Genomic DNA, 21999 nt, shown 5'->3' with positions numbered 1-21999 from the left:
TTACGCGGTTCCTTGATGCTAGTTCATACTCAGATTGAACACGTTTAGCTTCAAGTCTTGATATTGCGTCGAATTTAGTGTCGATGTCAGTCAATCTTTTTTTTATCTCTTATATATATGCTGCAATTTCCTCTAGTCGCTTAGTAAGTTGTGCATTCTCCGGACTGGAATTTGACTAGATATCACTATCATGCCAGAGCAGTTCTTGCTCTTGTAAGAGCATCAGGGGGCAAATTGATAGCAGAATTACCACATCTTTGGGCACGGCAGCGAAAATAGTAAGGATTAAATAGAACGCATAAATCTTCCATACTATGTTTTCACCTGTGGAATGAATACAAAGACATTAAGTAACCACATCCTTGAAATTCCGCCGTGTGCAGTGGACGTGGAGGGTCAAAGCGGGTCTTTTATAGGCGGGTTGTGTAGGGGCGCTTTTACCTGCTCATGCGCGTTGAGATCAATGCGTATCGCCGCTGATTCCCTTATAGGCCGATCCCAGATTCGCTTCATTTACGTTCGCTATCGAATCTGAAACATTGATCGCTGTAGATACGTCACGGCCGGGAATCCACAACCGTCATCCTGAATGCTTCCCGTAAAGGTGTCACATAACTTTCTTTACTTTTGGGCTCCATAACAATAAAGGTTTTACATCACCACCACTATGCGTGCTTCACATCTGTCGCATCGTCTTATTCATCGATAACCATTGTTATCGGTATAACCTGTATAAGGTATAACCTGTGAGGCGAGAATGTTATATTCAAGCAATGTGCCGAGAAGTACTTGTACCGAGCAAGATGGAAGCTTGCGCATCGTGACCGTATTTGGATGTAACCATTACTCTGCGCGGCTATATCGACGTTCTATTTACTTAATTGCCTAAAATAATTCCCTAATTACTCTACATGCACGAACATGGCACACAAGCTCAATTTCGATGCTCCCAGAACCCCGCTTAGCACGAGGCACTACAGCAGGGGTTACAGTGTTGAAAAAACATCTATATTTGCACAACACACTTAGTGACCAGAAAGCCGCTTCCATCCCCTTATGGAACGGACTAAAAATTAACTAGCATACACATTAGTTCCTTCACGGTATTCGAAAACCTTACAATGATTAGTTCGTGCAGAGACATAATGTGGCCTGCGTAAATATATTTCCTTGCTATGAACAAAACTAACGTAATGAGGCTAATGAGCGAAACCCACCTTTCGGCAATGTCTAGCATGAAAAAAATTACCGATGATTACATCACTTCCTAACGCGAAATTTGAGCACAGATCTTCAGTTGTTTCACTTTTTGTATAAATTGAGGTATGTGTTTCAACTCGAGCGGCACATATATAAAAATCCGCCGCCACCAATCCGGCGCTCTGATTGCCGTAAGAGAATGGTCGCATTGGAGGAGGAGCGAAGAGAGCAGTTAAGTTATCGGGAGGCAGCGCGTGGGCCTATAGAAACTTCGTGCTGAGTAGAGATAGCGGCGACTAACTGATGCCGCTTGCGCCGTTAGCGGGTCATGCCAAGGTGGCTCTGCGTTTCGCTTTAGGATGCACGCACCATGATCCGCTGATGCCGAGCCGGCGCTTCGGCAACCGGAGAACACCATCGCCGCAACGCAGGAATAGGAAAGCGCAGGGGTAGGGGAGAGGGTACATGCAGCGGCGAACGGTGGCGGCAGAAGCGTGCTTCCCGTCTGCGGTGCTGGTTACGAAGGCCAACGGCAACAGCGACAACGCGAAACGCAGGAACGGGAACCAAAGAGCTGTGTTCTAAAATTTCACCACAGCAACCAGACAACCAGATAACGTCAGCCGGCTGCGGCTATACCGGCAGCACCTTCTTCACACAGGGTACCTGTAGTCGTCGGGCAGCGCCACCGCGCACTGATATCCGCGCCACCAAGGGAGATGCTGCCAATTCTCGCAGGCGCTCCGTCGGGTGATGGCGCAACTCTAGAGCCTGTTTCAATCGTTGCTTCGGGCTCTGCTAACGACGTTACAATCTCCTTTAACGCTGCACCGCGAGTGCATTTGTTCGGGACGTTCTTTTTTTTCTTTTTTTTCACTAGGCTTCATCCGACCAGAAAGCGCGAGTCACCAGCGACGTCGGGGTACACATGGCGTTTTGAAATCAGCTAATATTTTCGACAAGTATTTTCGGCCGCGGGAAAGACGCTGATTGCTGCAAAATCGTCACGTATGCAGTGCATTAGAAGCGGTTGCGTCTTGCATACTGCCAAGAATATATTTGCTACAATATAAAAATAAATAAATGCGGACAGCGTGACGCGTACGGCTTCCGCCGTTTGAATTGCTTACCGTCACGCTTGATTGTAACAATTTTCGAACAGAAATAAAGTCGTCTGTTATACATCGTAGACAAATCCAGCTCAATTTTATTACTACCTGGGCAGATGCGCGGCGATAAGGAATTCGAACAGCGGGTTTTAAAGACTAAGCATTCCTTGAAATAATTTCAATGCCCCGGAATATCCTGCGTGGCTTCGAGTCGCGCTTTTCTCTCTTTATTCAAGTAAACGGTTCATGATTAATCTCCACCATTCGAAAACGGCTTGAAACGCACCTTCAAATTACGAAAGCAGTACCAGGTTGACGGGTCCACAAAGGCGAGAAGAGTAAAAGATAAATATTACCATCAATCTGCTGCAACGAAATAATTGCCGCTATTAAACTAGGCGGTGATTAGGTGCATACCAATTTTTTTATACTTATTACTAATGATACAGATTTGTTTACTAAGGTACCGAATTTGTTTTCATTTATGGGGTCTATAGAGTCCCAAATTGTCACAGGCTGTAAGCGCCTTAATACAGGGCGTCGGGGTTTCTATCCCCTGGGGTCTGCTACCTTGCACTCGCATTTCACAACATACGAGCGTTTTGCATTTTGTCTCCATTAAAATGCGATCACCGAGGACGGTACTTTGGTTAAGCGGCGGAGCGACCTAATTACTGAGCCACAACGGTGGGGCACATCACGCATTTCATATGCACTATTTAGTCCCCTGCTTGAGTACAGCTACAATTCATTTTGGCGAATGAACAACAGAACATAGGCGTTAATTCACATGAATGAGGAGCGCTAAGAAGACATCGGACAAAAAATGGGCATGATAGTGGCAAACCCAGGCAACGCCTCTTATACGGCAGCGTCAACGAACCGCGATCGAAAATAGCATGAAAAGTAGAGGCAGACGAAATTACAGCCAAAACGATGGGCGGCATCTAGAAAACATGTACTGTTTTTCACCATTTGCTACAAACACGCATACGAGTATAGTTTCGTCGTCACTGCGAAATTAACATTTATTAAGCCATAGACAGAGCAAAGTACGCGTCAAACTAGAGCTGAGTTATGCTGCGTCTTAGTTTACTTCAGCAAGGCGCAGTTCTAACAGACTTTTGTCCCCCTATGCACCTTGAAACACTGAGGAACAGTGGACTGTAACATCTCATGACCGCGTCATGCAAGTTAGCCGTACCGTGAGAAACGATTTGTTATTTGATTGAATCTAAGAAATTATATTTATCCTTAGCTTTTTTATTAACTTGGTAGCGTCAATTTTGATTCACATGAAGCAGTTAACTTTCTTGACTCGTCGAACTGCGATGAACCCACTTGCATTCGTGTTTTTTTTTTTTTTCAAAAAAGCTGTGCACCCTCACACTTTGTGATGGTTCGCTGCTGCTGCAACCTTCGAAGCACAATACTTGCGCCCACTTTCCTCGCCTGAACTTTTGTAATGAGTGATTACAAAGTTCCGGTTAGGCGACCGTGTCTCAACTACACAAACGACTGCAGCACTGGCAGTTACAAATTGGAAAACCACTCTTAGGTACAAAGGACGGTAAGAAAAGCACACGCCATGGGACTGCAGCAAAGCAAGTCCAGCGCACGCGAGCGCCTTCAAGCTTCCTTATTTAGGCGTAAGACGGCGTCACCTGTTTAGTGAAATTGCATTGAGAAGGGTGCCTTTAAGCGTCAACCGGAATACCATCACAGATCTGCGTCGGATACAGGCCCTGGACTTCAGTTTCGTAGCAGCTAATAACAAGTGCGCTCAGCACGGACGTAAAAGGAATAATTTCAGGTTCAACCGCACCAGACGCCGTAGAGGCAGACCTCGGCTCCCTATTCGGCGATGGAGTCCTCGCGACCGCTTTTGTAGGAAAAGCTACACTGGCCACGAACTTGAGATTTCGCTGTGGCCGCACTCCGATGAGGCACAGAGCCGTTGCCTAGCAAACGCCGCAGCTGGCAGACGCCGCGCGCTCGCAGCGCCAACTGCCATGACGTCACACCACTGGGCTGGTCTCATGAAAAAAGGTATATACCGGGAATCTAACTTCCCTCCCTCGAATTCCCATTGACCGTTTTACCAAATGCGCCATGCCCGAGATTTTTCGTTCCTTGTTGCAAGAGTAGCGGATCATAACTCGCTTTCTCTAGCATGAGGATGATAGTACGGATGATGATAGGTTAGGCAGCGGCTCATTTCAGGCGAGCGTGAACTCAGCATTGAACAGGATTGGATTGGATTGGATTGGACTAGATTAGATTGGACTGGATGGGATTGGCGCCGATTAGACTGGTTTAGATTGAATTGAACAGGATAGCATGGGATTGTGTTAGACTGGAATAAACTGTACCTGGCTGGACTAACTCGGATTACACTGGATTGGAAGGGATTACATTGAATTGGAGTGGAGTAGGCAGCCCAGCGCCAAGCACACATGCTTTCACTACGTATATCCTGTCTAGCTGAGCTTAGGCACGCCCCATGTTTGTACCCGAACAAAACGTAGATGTGAGTTTCGTAGCCATTAGGAGCATTGAAGGGCTCTAATCATGACTGAAATGCTCGATTGCAAAGCTAAGGTTTTATTGTGGAGAAAGTAAATCACCATAAGCTTCCTCATGCTTGCTAGTCCATACTTAAGTCTGGCCGAAGATTTATGCCCCTGGAAGGTATTGAGCTACACATCATTGAAAGCCTACAGTTTTATAAGCTTGTGCTTTTTGACCACCGGTCTATCGAAGAACTATGATTGAACCATAAAAATGTATAAAAATGCAGGAGGTATTTGAATAAATCTATCTATGAACTGCTCGGCCACCTGTAGGACACAACTGCAAGCCGCCTTGTACATGGCTTATCTCCTTTGCAGAGGTAATATTGTTTGTTTGAAATTACTTATAAGCGTGGTTCCATGAGAGATCAAACTAGCTATTTGATATTTTCCATTCATATTGTTTTTAGGTATATTGGGCCAAACGTTTCACATGCATTGCTGCGTCCGTAGATTACAACAATGTATAAAAGGAGAGTCATTTTATTCATGGTTAATATATTTTGTAGAGTCAAACTATAAATGGCAAAGCGCATTCTTGGGCAGTTGCTCGTTAAAAAAATAATTCAAATATTACACTTATGAGAAATGAAGCCTCGTTGACAAATTATTTTCTCTGTGAATAAAAGCCATACTTTCAAATTTTTGTACAATAAGCACTGAATCAAGCTCATTATCTTTAATTTCTTCAAATCAAGAGGAAGCATAAAAAAACGTATGCAAAATGGTGCATTTTTTACTGTATGAGCCATTTTCAAAAATAAGCTATAAAAACAAACCCAAATCAAATTTTGCTAAACATTTTTCAAAGAATGCTCAAGGCGTAGGCAAGAAAGGTTATTAAATACAAGTTGCATTATTAGGTTCCTTATTATATGTTACGAAAGCTCGAACTTGACACTTCTCTAATATCGCAAAACACCTCAATGGAGTTCGTGAAACCGCTGCTACTCCGTCTCTAGCTGCAATAAATTCGCCAAATTCCATGTTTGAGACATGGCCTTGGCCATGAATAAATGACCAAAGCATGATTTTTTTTTGCGCTGCACATACACAGAAGCTTGACTTCCCACGCGAAATGACATGAAATCAAAGCCTAAACACACACAGCTTCAATAAGAGAATGCTTACATTCTCGTTGTTCATTTTTCCTATCAATGAATGGGTACCGTAAATGTGCCAGACTGTGCATTATTGAATGTTTTCTTAATACAGATTTTGATCTTTTGACGGTAGACGTTGACCACGACTTGTAAGGATGATTCGTCCCTCTTGATATTCGTGTTATTGAATGCATCGAAATTTCTTCGGATCTGCAACTGTACTTCTGACCATGCCATGCTCCTTACATCCGTTGCTAATTTGTGGCTTAAAGGATTCCATGAATTTGCTCTAGATTGTATTTTCTGCATTTTGTTTTTGTTTTTTTGACGTCTGCTTTCGCTTCTTCCTTTGCATAAGAAAGCATGCCTTATTCAGAAACTATTCCGTGTTGAAAATTGTGCCAAATGGCACCTCTGCTATTCGTTGAATGCTTCTTGTGGTCCCATAATTTAAAGGTACATCTTTTTTTTTTCGTCTCTCTTCGCCAGAGTTCGCCCCATACGTAAAGAGCCCTGAGGCCATTCTGTTATTGCATTCTTCCCTCGTAGTATCAGCACCTCGTATCTACTTTAAGGGTTGCTGATACAACGATTTTTTCACTTGTTGGCTATTTTGTCTTCATTACTGGATAATGGAGCGTCGGCCTGTTAGACATACATTTAGAAACTGTATAATGCTTTAAAGAGAGAGCATCTACATGTTCGTTACGATTTAGCATGGCTCTTCTTCACAGCTATACATTTTTTTTAGAATCACACCCTGAGCTCTAGTCGGCCAGCTTAACTATGATAGCATAACACACGTGTAGCCGTTAGCGCTGAACAAGCTTCATATCGCCTCCTAACACACGCTAGCCCTATGGACACCGTCTGCATAAACCAAGCGCCATCTAAGACCAATACTTGGAGCTGTGCGTACGATTTTGCAAATAAAAGCATCAAATTTGAAGCGAAAGCTTCTGATAATAGAAGAAAATGACGATCATGTTTATTCTCACAAATACAACATGTAGATATTACCGTAAATGTATACAGCAGCATGTATTCACCATACAAACCATGGCTACCACATTGCCTTCGAAATTGGAGGGGGGGGGGTAACATAACTGTAGCATTCGCAATGCGTTTTGCTTCGTACAGAAACAATGTCCTCGGTATTAACTGACGCAATATTTAGCGACCGGGATCGAAATGAAGCATGACAACAAGGTTTCAGAAATCAACTGATGATTTACGCTGAACATCTGTCTTTTCATATTATTCTCAACTACGAAATGGCCGACATGGTTTCCAAAGAGCAGCTTATATTGCCGGCGCGAGACCCAACGTCGCTTCATGTACGCAAGAACAAACAGCGTTTGCAAAATTAGGTAGCTGAGCATCAGCACTCTGTGCACTCGAAACATTCTGTCGTTATTAGTAGTATGTCACGACATGATGCTTAGCTCTTTCATGGTGACTGAAGGACAGAGCCGCTAGCTTTGTCGTTTGATAATACGTACAAAATGTATTGCTTCTGGTCCCCACCGAAGTTGTGGAGCTCGATTGCTTTACTGAAGGACGCGGAATTGAATCCCCGCTGCGGCGGTCGCTTCTCAGCGGCGATGGTGTGCTTCGCGATGTCAGAGTACGTACCGTCTGTTGCAGAAGTTTGCAGCCCAACGCGCCGGGCAGAGGAGCAGTATCGCTCCCGAGAGGCGGCGCTGCGCCCGCCGGCGCGACCTGGTGACGCAGCTATAAAGAGTGAGGAAGCTTGTTCTCTTTCCTTCATCCCGCGGTTAATATCGCACATCTTTGCTCTCAGCCGCGCGATGAGGGGAAGAGAACGAGCCTCCTCACTCTTTATAGCTGCGTCACCAGGCAACGCCGGCGGGCGCAGCGCCGCCTCTCGGGAGCGATACTGCTCCTCTGCCCGGCGCGTTGGGCTGCAAACTTCTGCAACAGACGGTACGTTAAGCAAGCTAAAGCACGTAAAGTAGTCCGAATTTCGAGAGCATGGAAACTACCATCTGCTGCCGATGCAGATGGAATCGCACTCCGCTTTTCGATATCTGAGCTGCTGGCTGCAATCGACGATGCGAAACGGAAAACAGCGCCCGGTCTGGACAAAATTCAGTATGAGGTTTACAAGAACATCAGTACTGCTGCCCTTCCTGAACTACTAGACACCATAAACGAAATGTGGCTTGATGGTGTCGTACCCGAGAGCTGGAAAACCGCTGTCGTACTCTCTATTCCCAAACCTGGGAAGTATCCAACAGACTTCGCCAACGTACGACCAATCTCCTTAACATGAATGCTTTGCAAGCTTGCAGATAAAATGCTAAACACACGGCTTTCTTGGTGGCTTGAACAGCACGGTTGTTATCACCCTGCTCAAATTGGATTTCGTCCATACATAGATACAGAGGACGGGTTGGCTGTCTTGGCATCAGTAGTTCTATTATCTACCCACAGCCGCAATGTGCGTTCCGTATTAGCAATGAACGTTGAAAAGGCATATGAAAACATCAGCCATGCTGCAATCCTGGGTGCCATTGACATGCTTCATCTCCCTCCGAGAGTACGCACTTTTGTCGAATCATTTTTGGACGGAAGAAAATTTGCAATACGCCTCAGCGGTGACACTGTTGGTTCATTCGTTTCACTACGTGGCGTGCCCCAGGGATCAGTTTTGTCTCCGACGTTGTTCAATATTACTCTCATCCCATTGGTGTGGCGCTTACATGATATCCCTGAAATCAAGTTGTTTTGCAATACGCAGATGATATCACGGTACGGAGCACTCACCATGACCTTCTCACTCAAGAGGCCGCCCTTCAGTCAGCATTAGACGTAACCTCTGATTACGCATCCTCCATTGGCCTTCAACGTTCTGTGTGTAAAACCCCATACACGTCAGTCGCCAATCGCTGGGGACGCCGTAAAATTACCTCAAATCCAATTCGTCTCTCTCTATCAGGCACCCAATACAAGAAAGTTCGAGCCTGAAATTTCTGGGCTTAACAATTCACCAATCAGGATCAGCGACTGCTTGGCTTTCTCAGGCAAAAATGCTAGCACTTGAAACTGTAAGTTTAATAAGAAGAATTTCACCTAAAACGGGTGGCGCTGGCTCGTCTGTTGCCCGCCAGTTAGTGAGGGCGGTTTTGCAGCCACGTATTGTTTATCAGGCCCAGTTCTAGCATCTTAGAAGAGCACAATGGGATCCCTTTGAATCCGTAAATCGAGAAGCTAGGAGGACTATAACATGCCTTCCACGACTCAGACCGGTCGTAGCGTTATAGGCGAATGCACAGCTCAACACCATCGATGAACTGGTGCAGCAGCGCCGCGATGCTCGCAGACTCAAGGCCACTTTGTCTGTTCTGTTCTGTCTTGGTCTGTTCTACCAGTACCAAGGCATAATGGTCTGTTCTACCAGTATAGGGGCGGCTAAACAAATAAGGGCGGAATTTCGTAATAGCCCAAACAAATGCCAACCATCCTCGCTTCTTGGTAGAATAATTTTGTTCGGGCGTAGATAGGAGGCGGCTGGTACACGCAATCACCCCATAACAATATTAAACATTCTGCCATACGAATCGAACTTTTTCAAAACTTTAGACCCCATACTCATTCTAGTTGATACAGCAGAAGAGACAAGGCAACCCTTTGCAACTGGTAGAACAGACCATTATGCCTTGGACCCCGCCGGGGTGGCGCAGTGGTTACGGCGCTCGACTACTGTTCCCAAGGATGCGGGATCGAATCCCGGCCTCGGCGGCCGCTTTTCGGTGGAGGCGAAAAGCAAAGCGCCCGTGTGCTGTGCGATGTCAGTGCACGTTAAAGAACCCCAGGTGGTCGAAATTTCCGGAGTCCTCCACTACGGCGTCTCTCACAGCCTGAGTTGCTTTGGGACGTTAAACCCCACAAACCAACCAACCAACCATTATGCCTTGGGTTGGCTTTCCTTCCTCAAAAATTATGCTGGCCGTTTTAGACGCTGGGCACTACGATTGTCAGAATATACATTTGCCGTCGTCTAGAAGTCCAGCTTGCTTCACTAAGATGCAGACTACTTTTCCAGTCCATTGGCTCCCCTATCCCGTCCAGCTCTGACGATGGGTCTTGTCTGTCTCGGCCTTTTCAAACATTGCCGACGAGCAACGCGGGGATCCTGTGCTACGTTTCATTATCCTCCCTCTTACCTCCGACCGCCCTTATTCATTTCTCGCCTTATTTGTAACCCAAGGATGCACCCTATACCGTCATAATATGCTATCATATCGCGCTGAACTTTTGCTCGTCAATCCTCAACACCTGCTCTCCACTATTTGTGAACACTTCTATGATGATCCTGTGGACACCTGGACATCTGGGTGTCTTCTGGCTATGGCTCTACCTGCTCCGTCCAGTGCTCTGTTTGCTCATGTGAACTGTGTCAGCGTCGGAAGAAACCCAAAATTTGCCTTCAGGTCACTTGAAACCGATCTCTATACCGACTGGGGACCCGTTTCCCCTGTTGGCGTTGACCTTATTGGGCCCTTTCCAGCTCGGCCTCGGGGAAGAAATGGATTGCCGTCGCCACCGATTACACTACACGATATGCTATAACCCGAGCCATCCGGACCAGCTGCGCCACAAACGTCGCTGACTTCTTTCTAGAGAACGTTATTATTCATCATGGTGCCTCTCGTGAACTACTAATTGACCGTGGCCGCTGGTTTTTCTCACTAGTGGTTGACGAAAATCTCTGTTCATGCTCCATTCCCCCCCAATTCACCACCGCCTATCACCTTCAGACCAACGGCATCACGGAACGTGTAAACTGTGCACTCACACACATTATGTATGTACATGTGTGTGTCGGACGAGCATCGAGGTTAGGACGTCCGTCTACCCTTTGTGTCGTTCGCCGAGAACTCGTCTCTCTAATCTACCGCTGAAGACTCGCCATTTTACCTGCCATTTGGCCGACACCCGTTACTGCCCTTTGACACCTCCTTACCCGCGGCAGTCGCCTCCACTACTTACCTTAGTGCCGCCATCGCCATCGCTCATGATGCCCGCCGGATGGCTTGTGCCAGGTTCCCTGCATCCCAAGACACTCCTGGATCGCTCGTCTTCCTGTGGCTCTCGTGCCATCGACTTCGGTTGTGCAAAGAACGTTTGCCTACAGGCCGTACCGTCTTTTCCGCCCCGTGACTGATGTTACATCCTGGACATCTGAAGTCGCCCTCCGCAGTGCCACCCTTCAAATTGTGCATGCGTCCCGTTTCAAACCCTATAATACGCGTTCTATTTCACTATCCTGAAACGCACCAGGACTGTGCTTTTCCCGAGTAGCGGGAGGGGGGGGGGGGGTTGTGTTACTCATCGGTATTCGCTGATGGTCGCCTGAAGATGATGACGTATGAGAGACTGCCTAGAAGCGACTACGCCGAGAGTGAACAGATCTGAGCTGCCATCAACGCTGGTTGTACGGAGTGCTATCGCTTGTGGATCTCCCCGTAGCAATATAATACTCTTCACATTTTTTCGTTTCTTGACACTATCCTATGTTTGCCAATTACTTGCAAAGTTCAGCGATAACTAGATTTCGCTAATGAGACCTGATTTGAGATTCATTAAAACCTGATTTCGGAATTACTCCTTCCGGAAAATAAACTGATCAGACGCGTTCAATGTAGGTACATTTTTGCCATGGTAGAAAAAACGTAAAACTCACACTATTCTTTGATACAGCTAAAATTCAGGATACGTCAATAAACACCGGCTTTCTAGATGCAGTACCGCGTTCAATACCCATAGCGGCATTCACACCAGCAATATGAGTATATAAAACCGAAATAATATATCATTCTAAGAAATACTCGCTATATCTTTTCTGCAAAATCAACTCTTGACCATAAAAGTAGCCAGAAATATGAGCTTTTCTTTCAATATGCGGAGTAAAATAATGAAAAATATTGATACTGCACAATTAGGAAGCAAGGTTGGCTAGTAATATATAGGAGTGCGGGGGGTTGACTTTGCCCTACTCAACTTAATCGAGCTTAATAGAGCTAAAAGCACATGGCATGATTTCTGCGTATTTAGCATTCTTTCCTATTAGGCAATTTTTTTTTTCACTCCCACGTAGGGCTTCCGTGGGAGCTGATATTTCTGTCCGAAAATCTAGAATGTAGTTGACTTGAGCTAGCAGTATTCAGCGCGGTGCAAGGCAACAAATTACTATGTACATGCAATGATGACTACTCAGCGAAGTGTTAGATGACAAGCCGCGGTTTCTACTGGGTCTTGGAATCTGGGCTTCACCTTTTGGTTATCTATTGTTTTGTATAGGGAGGTGTAGTAGCCGCCACTTTCGACAGACAGCGCTTTGTAATGATTCGCACTTGTTTTGGCCCTGAAGAACGGATACCTGTAATATAAAGTACCTGCGTGGACAGTATGCGAACTATGGATTGTGCCAGGGAGATATTTGCACATTTTAGGTCCCAGATGTTTTGTAAGTTCATTATGCCAGCCCATTTAATAGAGCCTGCTACGATATAATGTCTAATAAATAAATTTCAAGATTCGGCAGAGCTAGCAAACCATTGTATTCAGATATGTGGCGCAAACAAAGACAAACACAGGAGAAGATCCACAACACACGCGCACACTACCAACTGTAAGAAGAACCGGAAAACACTTCCTCTTCTACACTCAGGCACGTCTCAACTTCTTCTTCTTCTCATCTTCCTCTTCTTATGCATTCTACCATTCTTTATGCAGTTACTTCAAGTGGTTAGGAATTAAATACTTTTAAAGCAGTTACTATTTTTTCTCCTGAGGACATGCTACCTTAGACACAATATTTTTCGCTTATAGTGCGTTTGATAGGTCTTTAGCAGTAGATAACCTAGGCCTGTCAGTATCACCTGGCAAACACTTACCTTCTCAAGGGCCCTATCAGGTCTTGAATGTGGCTTACCCAAATTGTAAGCGAACATTGATTATTCCGATTGATTCCACACAATGGGAAATTCCAGTCGCAAATTTCCGCTCCTTGCGCGGCAAACGATGCCACGGTGACAAAGAATCTTGTGTAGTTCCCACGATGAAGCTGTCCCTCTACGAGATGTTCGCCGCTTTTCTCTGGTTACCTGATTGTTATAAATGTAATCGTGCTGTCTTATTGGCTGGTGATACAACCCTCTGTTGGTCCAGTCATTGTTGGCCCCCAAAGCTCTGGCCTTCAAACTTCTTTCGTATGTTGTGAACCTTTTTTGTCTGATTCACGCAACAATGCCCTGGCACATTTTGATGTGAGGTGGTGACGCTGATATCGTGCTTTGAGGGCTTTCATCACTTCGGCGTGGCGTCGTTCCGCCTTAATGCCGTCAGTTTTAACGCTCTGGCCTAAGCAACGTGTTATTACTTGCGCAAATGTCTTAAATCTGCGCCACTGGCATTGCGGCAATATTTGGATGGGTAATGCAGTGAAAGATTTTTTAGAAACAGCCGTTATGTAGCGCATGTCGCAAACGCCGGGAGAGTATGCTTACTATAGCTGTCTAGAGATGGGGACGGGCTGACTAAAACAAATAGCGGACCTGGGATCACCAAGATGCTGGCGTCAAATGTGAACATTCTTTACAGCTTAAAAAAAAACATATCTATTTATTTATGTATGAGAACCACTAGCAACAATTTTGCATAAGTGGCAAGCTTACCATTGCCTATGAATGCCGAAACTTTTTCATTCACTGCATATGCATTGTGAGCAGACCTCTATTCTTGTGTAACCTGGGAATGTAGATGCTCATATTGGGAAGAGACAATACGCATCCCTTTCGGGATCATTGCAAAAACCTCCCTTGCGACAGAAAAGCTGGCATCGGCGTCTTACACAATAGAAAAAATATGAAAATTGGTCTACAGTGTCCTAAAACTTCCAAGGCTCAGGTTAACTGAGTCTCCCTGTGACTAATGAATGTGATCAAAACATGAGCTGCAAGAAGAATTAAAATGTGCCTGCGTTAGAAAGAGAGGAAACTTTAATTGCGTAACGGAAGAGTGTGGGTGGTTCATATGACGTACGAGATTTTTATAGGGTCTGAAAGAAGATACTTTCAGGATAAATTGGAACCCTGAAATTTTGTTTTACGGAGCCAAAAGCACCATCGACCAAATCATTTGGGGTAGGCGTTTGCGCCTTGTGAACAAACAGAATTATTGTGAATATTTTGTTATCTACGTAGTGCGCTAGCGTGTGACGTAATGCAAATCAATATGTGCTTAGCGAGGACTACCGGCCAATATCGTAGTCATATTTTTAAGGCCAGGCTTAAGCGTTCTTTAATTTTTATAGCGTTGTCCTTACCTTTTTTCTTGCTTTTGTCTCACCTTGTATTCACAATTACGTTTTTATTTTCGCTGCTCTCTTTTTCCTCTTTAATGTCACTTATTTTTCCTACTACCTTCGCCTTAATCTCGTTTTTTTAGCTATATGCTTTCATTCTTGTCATGCAGCTGACAATATTGCTTTGTAGAACAATGAACTTTCATGTATTGCATTTGCGCTGCATTAGTCACAAATTTTGGGTCGTGCAAATATTCACCATTATATTATTCTCGTAGTTCTTGACCACAGTATGATACAAATGAATGACTGACCAACAAATTCACCAACTGATTGGAATTGACTGATTTATTGACATATGTACAGAATAAGTTACGGCTCTGCTCAGTAATGTGGAATCATTTATAGACAGCAAAACATAGTTTCCAGCGGTTGCTACAGTTATTTTCTTGATTGATGGCTTTTACAAGATACGGCATGTACTGGTGTACTTTGTCTTCTAGGAAACTTTGATGACTACTTTAATGCCTGTCAAGGTGCACATATTCTCGGCATAACAATTACTTCTTATTGTATGCAGACGCATTTCTTCTTCGGCAACAAAACTGCTTGTTTCGCATGCTTTAAGTGCTACGTTGGGACACCTAAGCATTTATTTTCAACATAAGTCAGTGGTTTGCCTACATGTTTTCAGCTGGGATCGTAATCGTGCCGGAAGTCCTTTTCACGATACTATTGTCTCAGAAGTGTTGTACACAAGCCCGCACATGGACCAGAAGCTGGTAAACCCTACACAATATATGGAAAGCACAGGTGTGTCATCACTCAGACCAACTGAGTAGAAGTGTGCCGCACAGATTAGATAGAGATGGGGTTTTTCGGCAGCTTAAGGCTCTGAAAGTAATCGACATGGTAAGAGATATAAGGCAGCTCTCGCTGGCCTTTTCGTCGAGACGCGGCATCATTCTAACGGGTTCTGGAAAGGCTATTCAGGTAACCGAAGGTGATGAACTAAGAGCAGTGAGTGGCATTTCTGCTCACTCATGCGTATGTAAATTTGTTGAAAGATGAAATCTTTTTGGGACAGTGTATATTTTTTAATTTTTGTAACATTCACCCAATAGTAGTTAACCTTATGAAACAACCCAATTATCTAGCCAATTAGAGGAAGCTGCCCAGCACGCTTGATTAGCGTAACTTGTTGCCAATCGTTTCCTTTCAGGTCGTACTAATCATGAAAGCAGCTATGCACCTCACATTTCTGGCTCTGACGATGGTGGCTTGTAAGTTCATGAGTCTCCCTTCTGTAGTTCTATCCTGATGGTAGGCAGTATATTAGTGACGTGTTTAACGTTGTGGCATCTGTGGAATGTTAGAGTTTCTACATCAAAAAATATTGGCGTTCAACTTTCCCAGCTCAGTTATCACTTGTACGCGAGGAATACGCTCTAAATGTAAACTATATTACCTTGGTAATCATATATGGCCGGTTTCATTGATGGACAATAAAACATGCGCCTAAAACATGGACAGGTTATTTACATAGCGCCACGGATGCGTTTCAAAGAATATTGCTTGTTCCAAGTGACTAATAGAGTAACTGTTTTTCTTTTCATCCTCCACAAAGGCTCATGCTTAATGTAAGTATTATTTAATATTTTCTGGCATGCCCAGCTTTATAACAATTAGCACACCCTGCTAGAATATTCCACCAAACTTACGTTTCCAATATGCTTTAACCCTTAGTTCGGCCTCCACCGGATACAAAGTTTCACCGGATCATCAAGGTAAGCTAAATTTGACGCTTCGTTATGTTTTCTTGCAGGAACTGCTCATTGCGGGGTGTCATTATTTTTTGTAATCATTCTTGCCCTAAACAGAGTCGGCAATCATATGCCATCAGAAATATCACTGTGGACCTAAAATTGCTCCTACTCAGCGCACTCTCGCTGTCTCGCTTTTGTATCAAACATCGTCCTCCAGAAACTTTCTAAGAATTACTGCCCAGCTTCAATTTTACGTGTTCTTCGTGGCTAATATATATTTCAATTTTTACTACTTAGTCGAAAGCGATAAGGAATAATTTCAGAAAGCGTTGGGCTTGAATCCCTTCAAGTGGCGCTCCTTTGAAGATGTTCATTTTTATCATCGTTGTCGTGAAGGTTAATAGAAGATTTTGCATGAACTACATTACATCGGACGTTTTGGCATTTTTGGCTATATGGTCCTCATAAGTGCGGCGGTTACCGACGGTTTATGATTTCGTTGCGGGCTTGTGTTATCTATATCGTTACTTCAACATATGCAACCAAACTTACCCCTATCCTCGCTATGTACCGACATGCATTATATGTAGAGGATATTGTTACCAATAAAAGAACGCCATAACGCTACACCGCAGGAATATTCTTTCGTGCTATTGAGAAAAGCATTTATATTGCCCACAGAAGTAAAATTTACACATGGGCTACAATTTTCAGATGACGCAATGGCGTCTGTTGTGAAAGGAGGAAAGATGCTGGAAGCCCTTGGACGTGTTCTCCAAGGCAAACTGCCGGAAGGCAAAGTTGCGGCCCAGCATGAAGTAGCTGAAGCTCTGGAAGCGCTCGCTGCCGCGCAAGGCACACTGGATGAAGACTCCTCAGAGTACTGGGTCGGCGCCATAGCACGCGGCGTCGTCGGCGGCGCAGTCGGTCATGGCATCGACAGGTTGAGGGGACGGTTGGGCTGATTAATAAATAGAACAATCTTTACGCTTGACAGTAGCAAATCTGCATATTTTATTTCTTATCTCCGACCGAAACCCTTCTTTACTCTATACTTTTTCTTCTATGGCCAACTTATACACCGTTTTCTTTATTGAAGTTTTCATTTATTTGAATTCGTTTATAAATTAAAAGAGAGTATTATATACATTTTCAAAAAAAGGGGGACTCGTCTATTACTATTTTCGCTCGGTGCCTACCTTACAGGAAGAGGAGATATAAACTGAATTTCGTAAATGCCTTCAAAGAAAGTGCTCAGCTGAACTAATGAGTCTGCAATTGTACGTGGCCCCTAGTTTGAGATAGGTTAACTTTTTATTTTTACCACTGCCAATGATGCTAGCGCGTGGCTGTTCGCCATTCTCGTAGCAAAGTTATCTTCGGTTGTATTTATTGCGCTCAAAAAGATGTAAAGTTAGAGCATTTGCGCTATCCGAGAAAACCCTATGCCATGAATTCAATGTCTACGAGCAGCCGAGCAGCATTAATTTCTTTAGCCGCCTAGTCAGCGTTTCTTTCTGATCGTATGTTTCGTGACTTTGCTAGCATAGCATACTCGCAAGGTACTAATTATAGTCTAGCAACAACATATCAGTGCAGGATGGCAAACAGTAAACCGTGAGAATGTTTTTAGTAGTCAAAGGCCTTTAATCCAAAAAAGCCGCAATGCTTAGAATTCGGTTCCGCTTCTTCTGTCGATCTTAGGTGAGTGGGTTCCAGTGATGCGACTGCTCAGTTTTTGCTCTAATATCTTTTTGATATAATGCTTCTATTCGCCATGCCGTTTACACTAACACAAAACCTGTTTATTATCTGTATCCGAATATGAATGTATTATATCTGTCCTATCTCTTTATCAGTTTTTGGTGCCCCCGAGTATGCTTAGTAAAACATTGATTCGACAAGCTGGGTCGTAAAGTTTTTATTTGCTGCGTTTCTTATATTCTTGGGCTTATATCTAGGCAGCGACTGAGTCAAAAATGTTTACAACGTAAAAGTTTAAAAATTATGTTTAAAACATAAACGTCACGCATGATTATCTAAATAAGCTGCAACTGAAGACATAAAAATACAGAAAAAAAAAGCAAAAAATATTCTTTGGTGACTGCAACTTATCCAGCGTTGGCTGGGAACGACTGCAGCCGCGCTTAGGGTACAACAAACACGTGGACCTCGTCTTCGATCTAATGCTCACGCGCAATTTGTGCCAAGTGGTTATGAGCCAACGTGCGTATTTCTCAGTTCTAGTTTTATCATTTGTCGCCCATGCTTTCAAAAAAGTCCATGCTGTCAAAAATGTACTTTCGGATCATCACCTAGTTAGCGTTTCTATACCAATAAACCAGACTGCAAGATCAAAAAGTGTGCACCGCACCGCGTCTTGCATTTCACACGTGAGGATGACGCCTTTGTTACTGAACATCTTCAGACGTGCATTGTGGAATTTATTGGCACTGACGCACGCACAATGTGGAGCCAAATTAAGACATCATGTCACTATTGTCTAGAAACTTTCGTGCTTAAAGAATACAATTCCAACCGGAATCAGACGCCTTGGATAACTTCGAGTATCACTCACCTCAAACACCGACTCTGAAGAGAAACAAAAAAACATGCACAGTCGGGCATAATCGATGTAGCAAGTTTTGTATGCTGATCAAAAGGTTATTATTTCAAGACAACGTTACCAAACATTATACGATTTGACCCCAGTAAATTTGGATGTGGATGACTCATTCGCGAGAAAAAGTCGCCCATATCTGAACTTTTGTTCGACGATACAGTGGTCCCCAATCAGGATATTATTGCTTATATTTTAACAGTTACTTCCACATGATGCGGGCACAATGAAAGCCATATGATGAGCCAACTCCAGCATATCCTTTGTAGGTTAACTTTATCTCTAATATAATATGATGTGCATTCCATGTTATAAAACTTTAAATTACATGTTCCCCATTACCCGACGATCTTCAGAGTTCATTTATTCGTAGACACGCGGAATCATTGTCACAATATCTGCTTATCACTTTTCGTATTTCTTTGATTTTCTCGTATTTCTTGGAAGAGTACCTGATGGCTGGAAGACAATCCTAGTTTTCCCTTGGTTAAAAAATGCGACCGCCATCATGTAAAAAACTATGTTCTTAACATCATCTCGCTGCAGGTTAATGGAGTGTATAATCGCTACAATAATGAATCTTTAGATCGCAACAATATTTTACCAAACTTTCAGCAAGGCTTGCGCGAAGGAATTTCTGCAGTGACTCAACTACTTTAATTTATCCATTCGTTTGCTACAGCCTCTGGAAATCACAGCCAAATTGACACAATGTTCCTAGACTTCAATAAAGTATTCAATAAAGGTCCGCACTACAGTATAATTCTAACCCAAACAAGCAATGGCCTTCTAAGCTTCTTTACCTCCTAGATAAATAATTAATTGGCATACAGCACATAATCCGTTCCACCTGGTTGGTATAACTCTGGCTGTCAACCACTCACAGCTGGTGTGCTTCAGGAGGGCGTCATGTTGCCTCGTACTGTAGTTCTTTATATACATAACTGATATTGTCAGTAAGGTTTCCTCTGGTGTAAAAATGCAATTGTACGCAGATTAATGTGTTTTGTTTCGAGAAGTTAATAATATGAATGGCCAATCAGATATCCACAAAAGTGTTACTATATTGTACACCGGTGCAGACGATGGGACACGGCTCTTAATGCAGAAAAATGTGTTTTTCGCCGTATAACTTTCTCCGTATAACGCTTTTTTTCCCCATGCAGTAGAAATCTGGAACCAACTTCCAGGCGAAGTTCTGGACCAAAGACAAGTAGAACATTTTGAGCTAGGTGTTAACACGTTTTTTTGATAATTACAGTGCAAATCTGCAATTCTGTGCTATAGAGTGTATTTTTGGCCAAGAGAATTGTACTTTTTTTTCAAAAATGAACGAAGCGCTAACAACACATTCACATAAAAGAAGACGCGGACAAGCGCTCTTCTTTTATGTGAATGTGTTGTTAGCGCTTCGTCCATTTCTGAAAAATGCTGCACCAACTGGCCCAACAAAAAGTCCTTCTAGAATTGTACATGTATGTTTCCCTCCCTGTAATGACCCTCATGTAGAGGGTTAACAGTATGAATAAATAAAATTTAGAAATAAATAACTTACAAGACTATTCCACTACTATTTCTAACAAACTAGAATCATAGTTAGTCCAGAAAGAAGCGTCAGTAAAGTACTTAGGTGTAACACTTAGTAAAAGCCTTTGTTGCAGTTCTCCTACCGTCATTATTGCTGCAAACCATTGAAATATTTATTTGTTCTTTTTTTGACAGCCGCTGGCATGCGGCCTTATAACCGTGATTGTAGCCACGGATGGAATATAGATGCGTTTCATATTCGCTGTCACAAGTCGCGGGTTTATCAGTTCCTTTGTGGGAAGATGCTTCAAGATGTATATCGAAGGATTCCAGCCATGCGATTGTGTTTCGACAATTTTCTAGGTTATGCTAGTCACCATGGTGCCCAATTTTATAAGATGTTTTTCGACGCCTTTAAATTGAGCGCTGACGAGTGAAATGCGCATTCCCTCTTTGACGACCAGCGAGCACGTTTGCTGTTATCGCCGTCGCCGAATCGCTTAGTTCCTTTGCAAGAGCAAGTCAGCCCAATAAAAAATTTCTTATTGCACTTCCAGACTCTTTATTTGTTATCACCGCCCTTGCAACCACCACGTAAGAATATCTGCATTCCTCAAACCTGCCATTTGCATTCCAAAAACTGTAACTTCAGGCCTAAGCTCCACAACGGTCCCATTGATGTTAACTTCGTAAGCTATAATAAACTATTAGACCTAAGCCCGAGTACGCGGGCATAATTTGGGGTCCTTGCGCCAAGTATAATATCAAGAAGCTCGAAAGAATATAAAGAAAGGCAATTAGGTTTATATATTCAAAGTTTCTCCGCACTGCCTCCCCATAAGGACTTGTGCTTCGCATGATACTGAACCACTACAGCTAATAAGGCAAGAATTCTATTCAGATCGTCTTTCATGTTTTTCTGAGCGATAAACTAGGGCTCCACACTTCGCTTTATCTTTCTCCGATACCAGCCAGAAATACATGACACTATCACAAAACACTTTTAACGGGGTATTTATCAAGAACGATTCTCTTCACGTTTTCCTTTCTTCCTCGCACTGGGACTAACTGCCCGAACCATCACAGCATTAAAAATTGTAACCTCTTTTTTTTAGCCATCTTTGAAGTTACTGTAATATGTATTTTTGCTATTATTATTGCGTTGCGAAATCATGTCTGATTATGCTGTATGTTATTGGTTTATATTGTATTGTTCACCGCTGTTTTCCTTCCTGCTGGGACCTCACAAATGGTCTGCAGCATGTACGCAAATAAAATAAAAAGAAATAAAATATATCTGCATCAGAAAGCAAACAGACTTCTGGGGCGTCTATATGATGACTGATTAGAACCGCTGTTTTCACGATAACTGATAATTTAATTCGCGGCTGCAGCATTCGCTTGATATTTTCTTGCAGCGTGCATACAACTTCGTGGGACGGGTGATTTTGTCTTCTACGAACAGTTTATGACATTTCGGAAAATGTCGAGCCAGATGCAAAATCTTTTTTTTAGCCTGAAACAATATTATTTCGATTTCTCTGTCAAGTGTGTTTCGAGTGGCTGGAAATTTCGATTACATTCCATGTTGGCTCAGTCATGGCAGTGCCCCTAAGCCCTTATTGTTTTACAACTTTCGGACGTCATCATGGCGGCTTCTATCATCCTTGATAGCATTGTCTCGTTGCCACCGCAAACCACATGAGAAGTACGCTTCTGCCGTCTCCCGGAGCATTATGATAGAATAGAGCCGTACAGATAAGATATGG

General features: G+C 43.5%; 1 protein-coding gene across 1 annotated transcript; it reads left to right on the top strand.

Annotated features, from left to right (window-relative positions):
* The first annotated feature begins 16069 nt into the window (after positions 1-16069).
* LOC146200054 (uncharacterized) lies at positions 16070-17048 on the top strand. Its single transcript, XM_084592265.1, has 2 exons — positions 16070-16104; positions 16798-17048. Exon 2 carries the CDS (start codon positions 16806-16808, stop codon positions 17046-17048), a length of 243 nt encoding a protein of 80 aa, XP_084448391.1. The 5' UTR covers positions 16070-16104; positions 16798-16805.
* The last annotated feature ends 4951 nt before the right edge of the window (positions 17049-21999 follow it).

This window comes from Amblyomma maculatum, chromosome 2, assembly GCF_055883805.1.
Source record: "Amblyomma maculatum isolate TAMU_Amacu chromosome 2, ASM5588380v1, whole genome shotgun sequence".
Taxonomy (NCBI): Eukaryota; Metazoa; Arthropoda; class Arachnida; order Ixodida; family Ixodidae; genus Amblyomma; species Amblyomma maculatum.
This window is presented reverse-complemented; position numbering and strand designations above follow the sequence as displayed.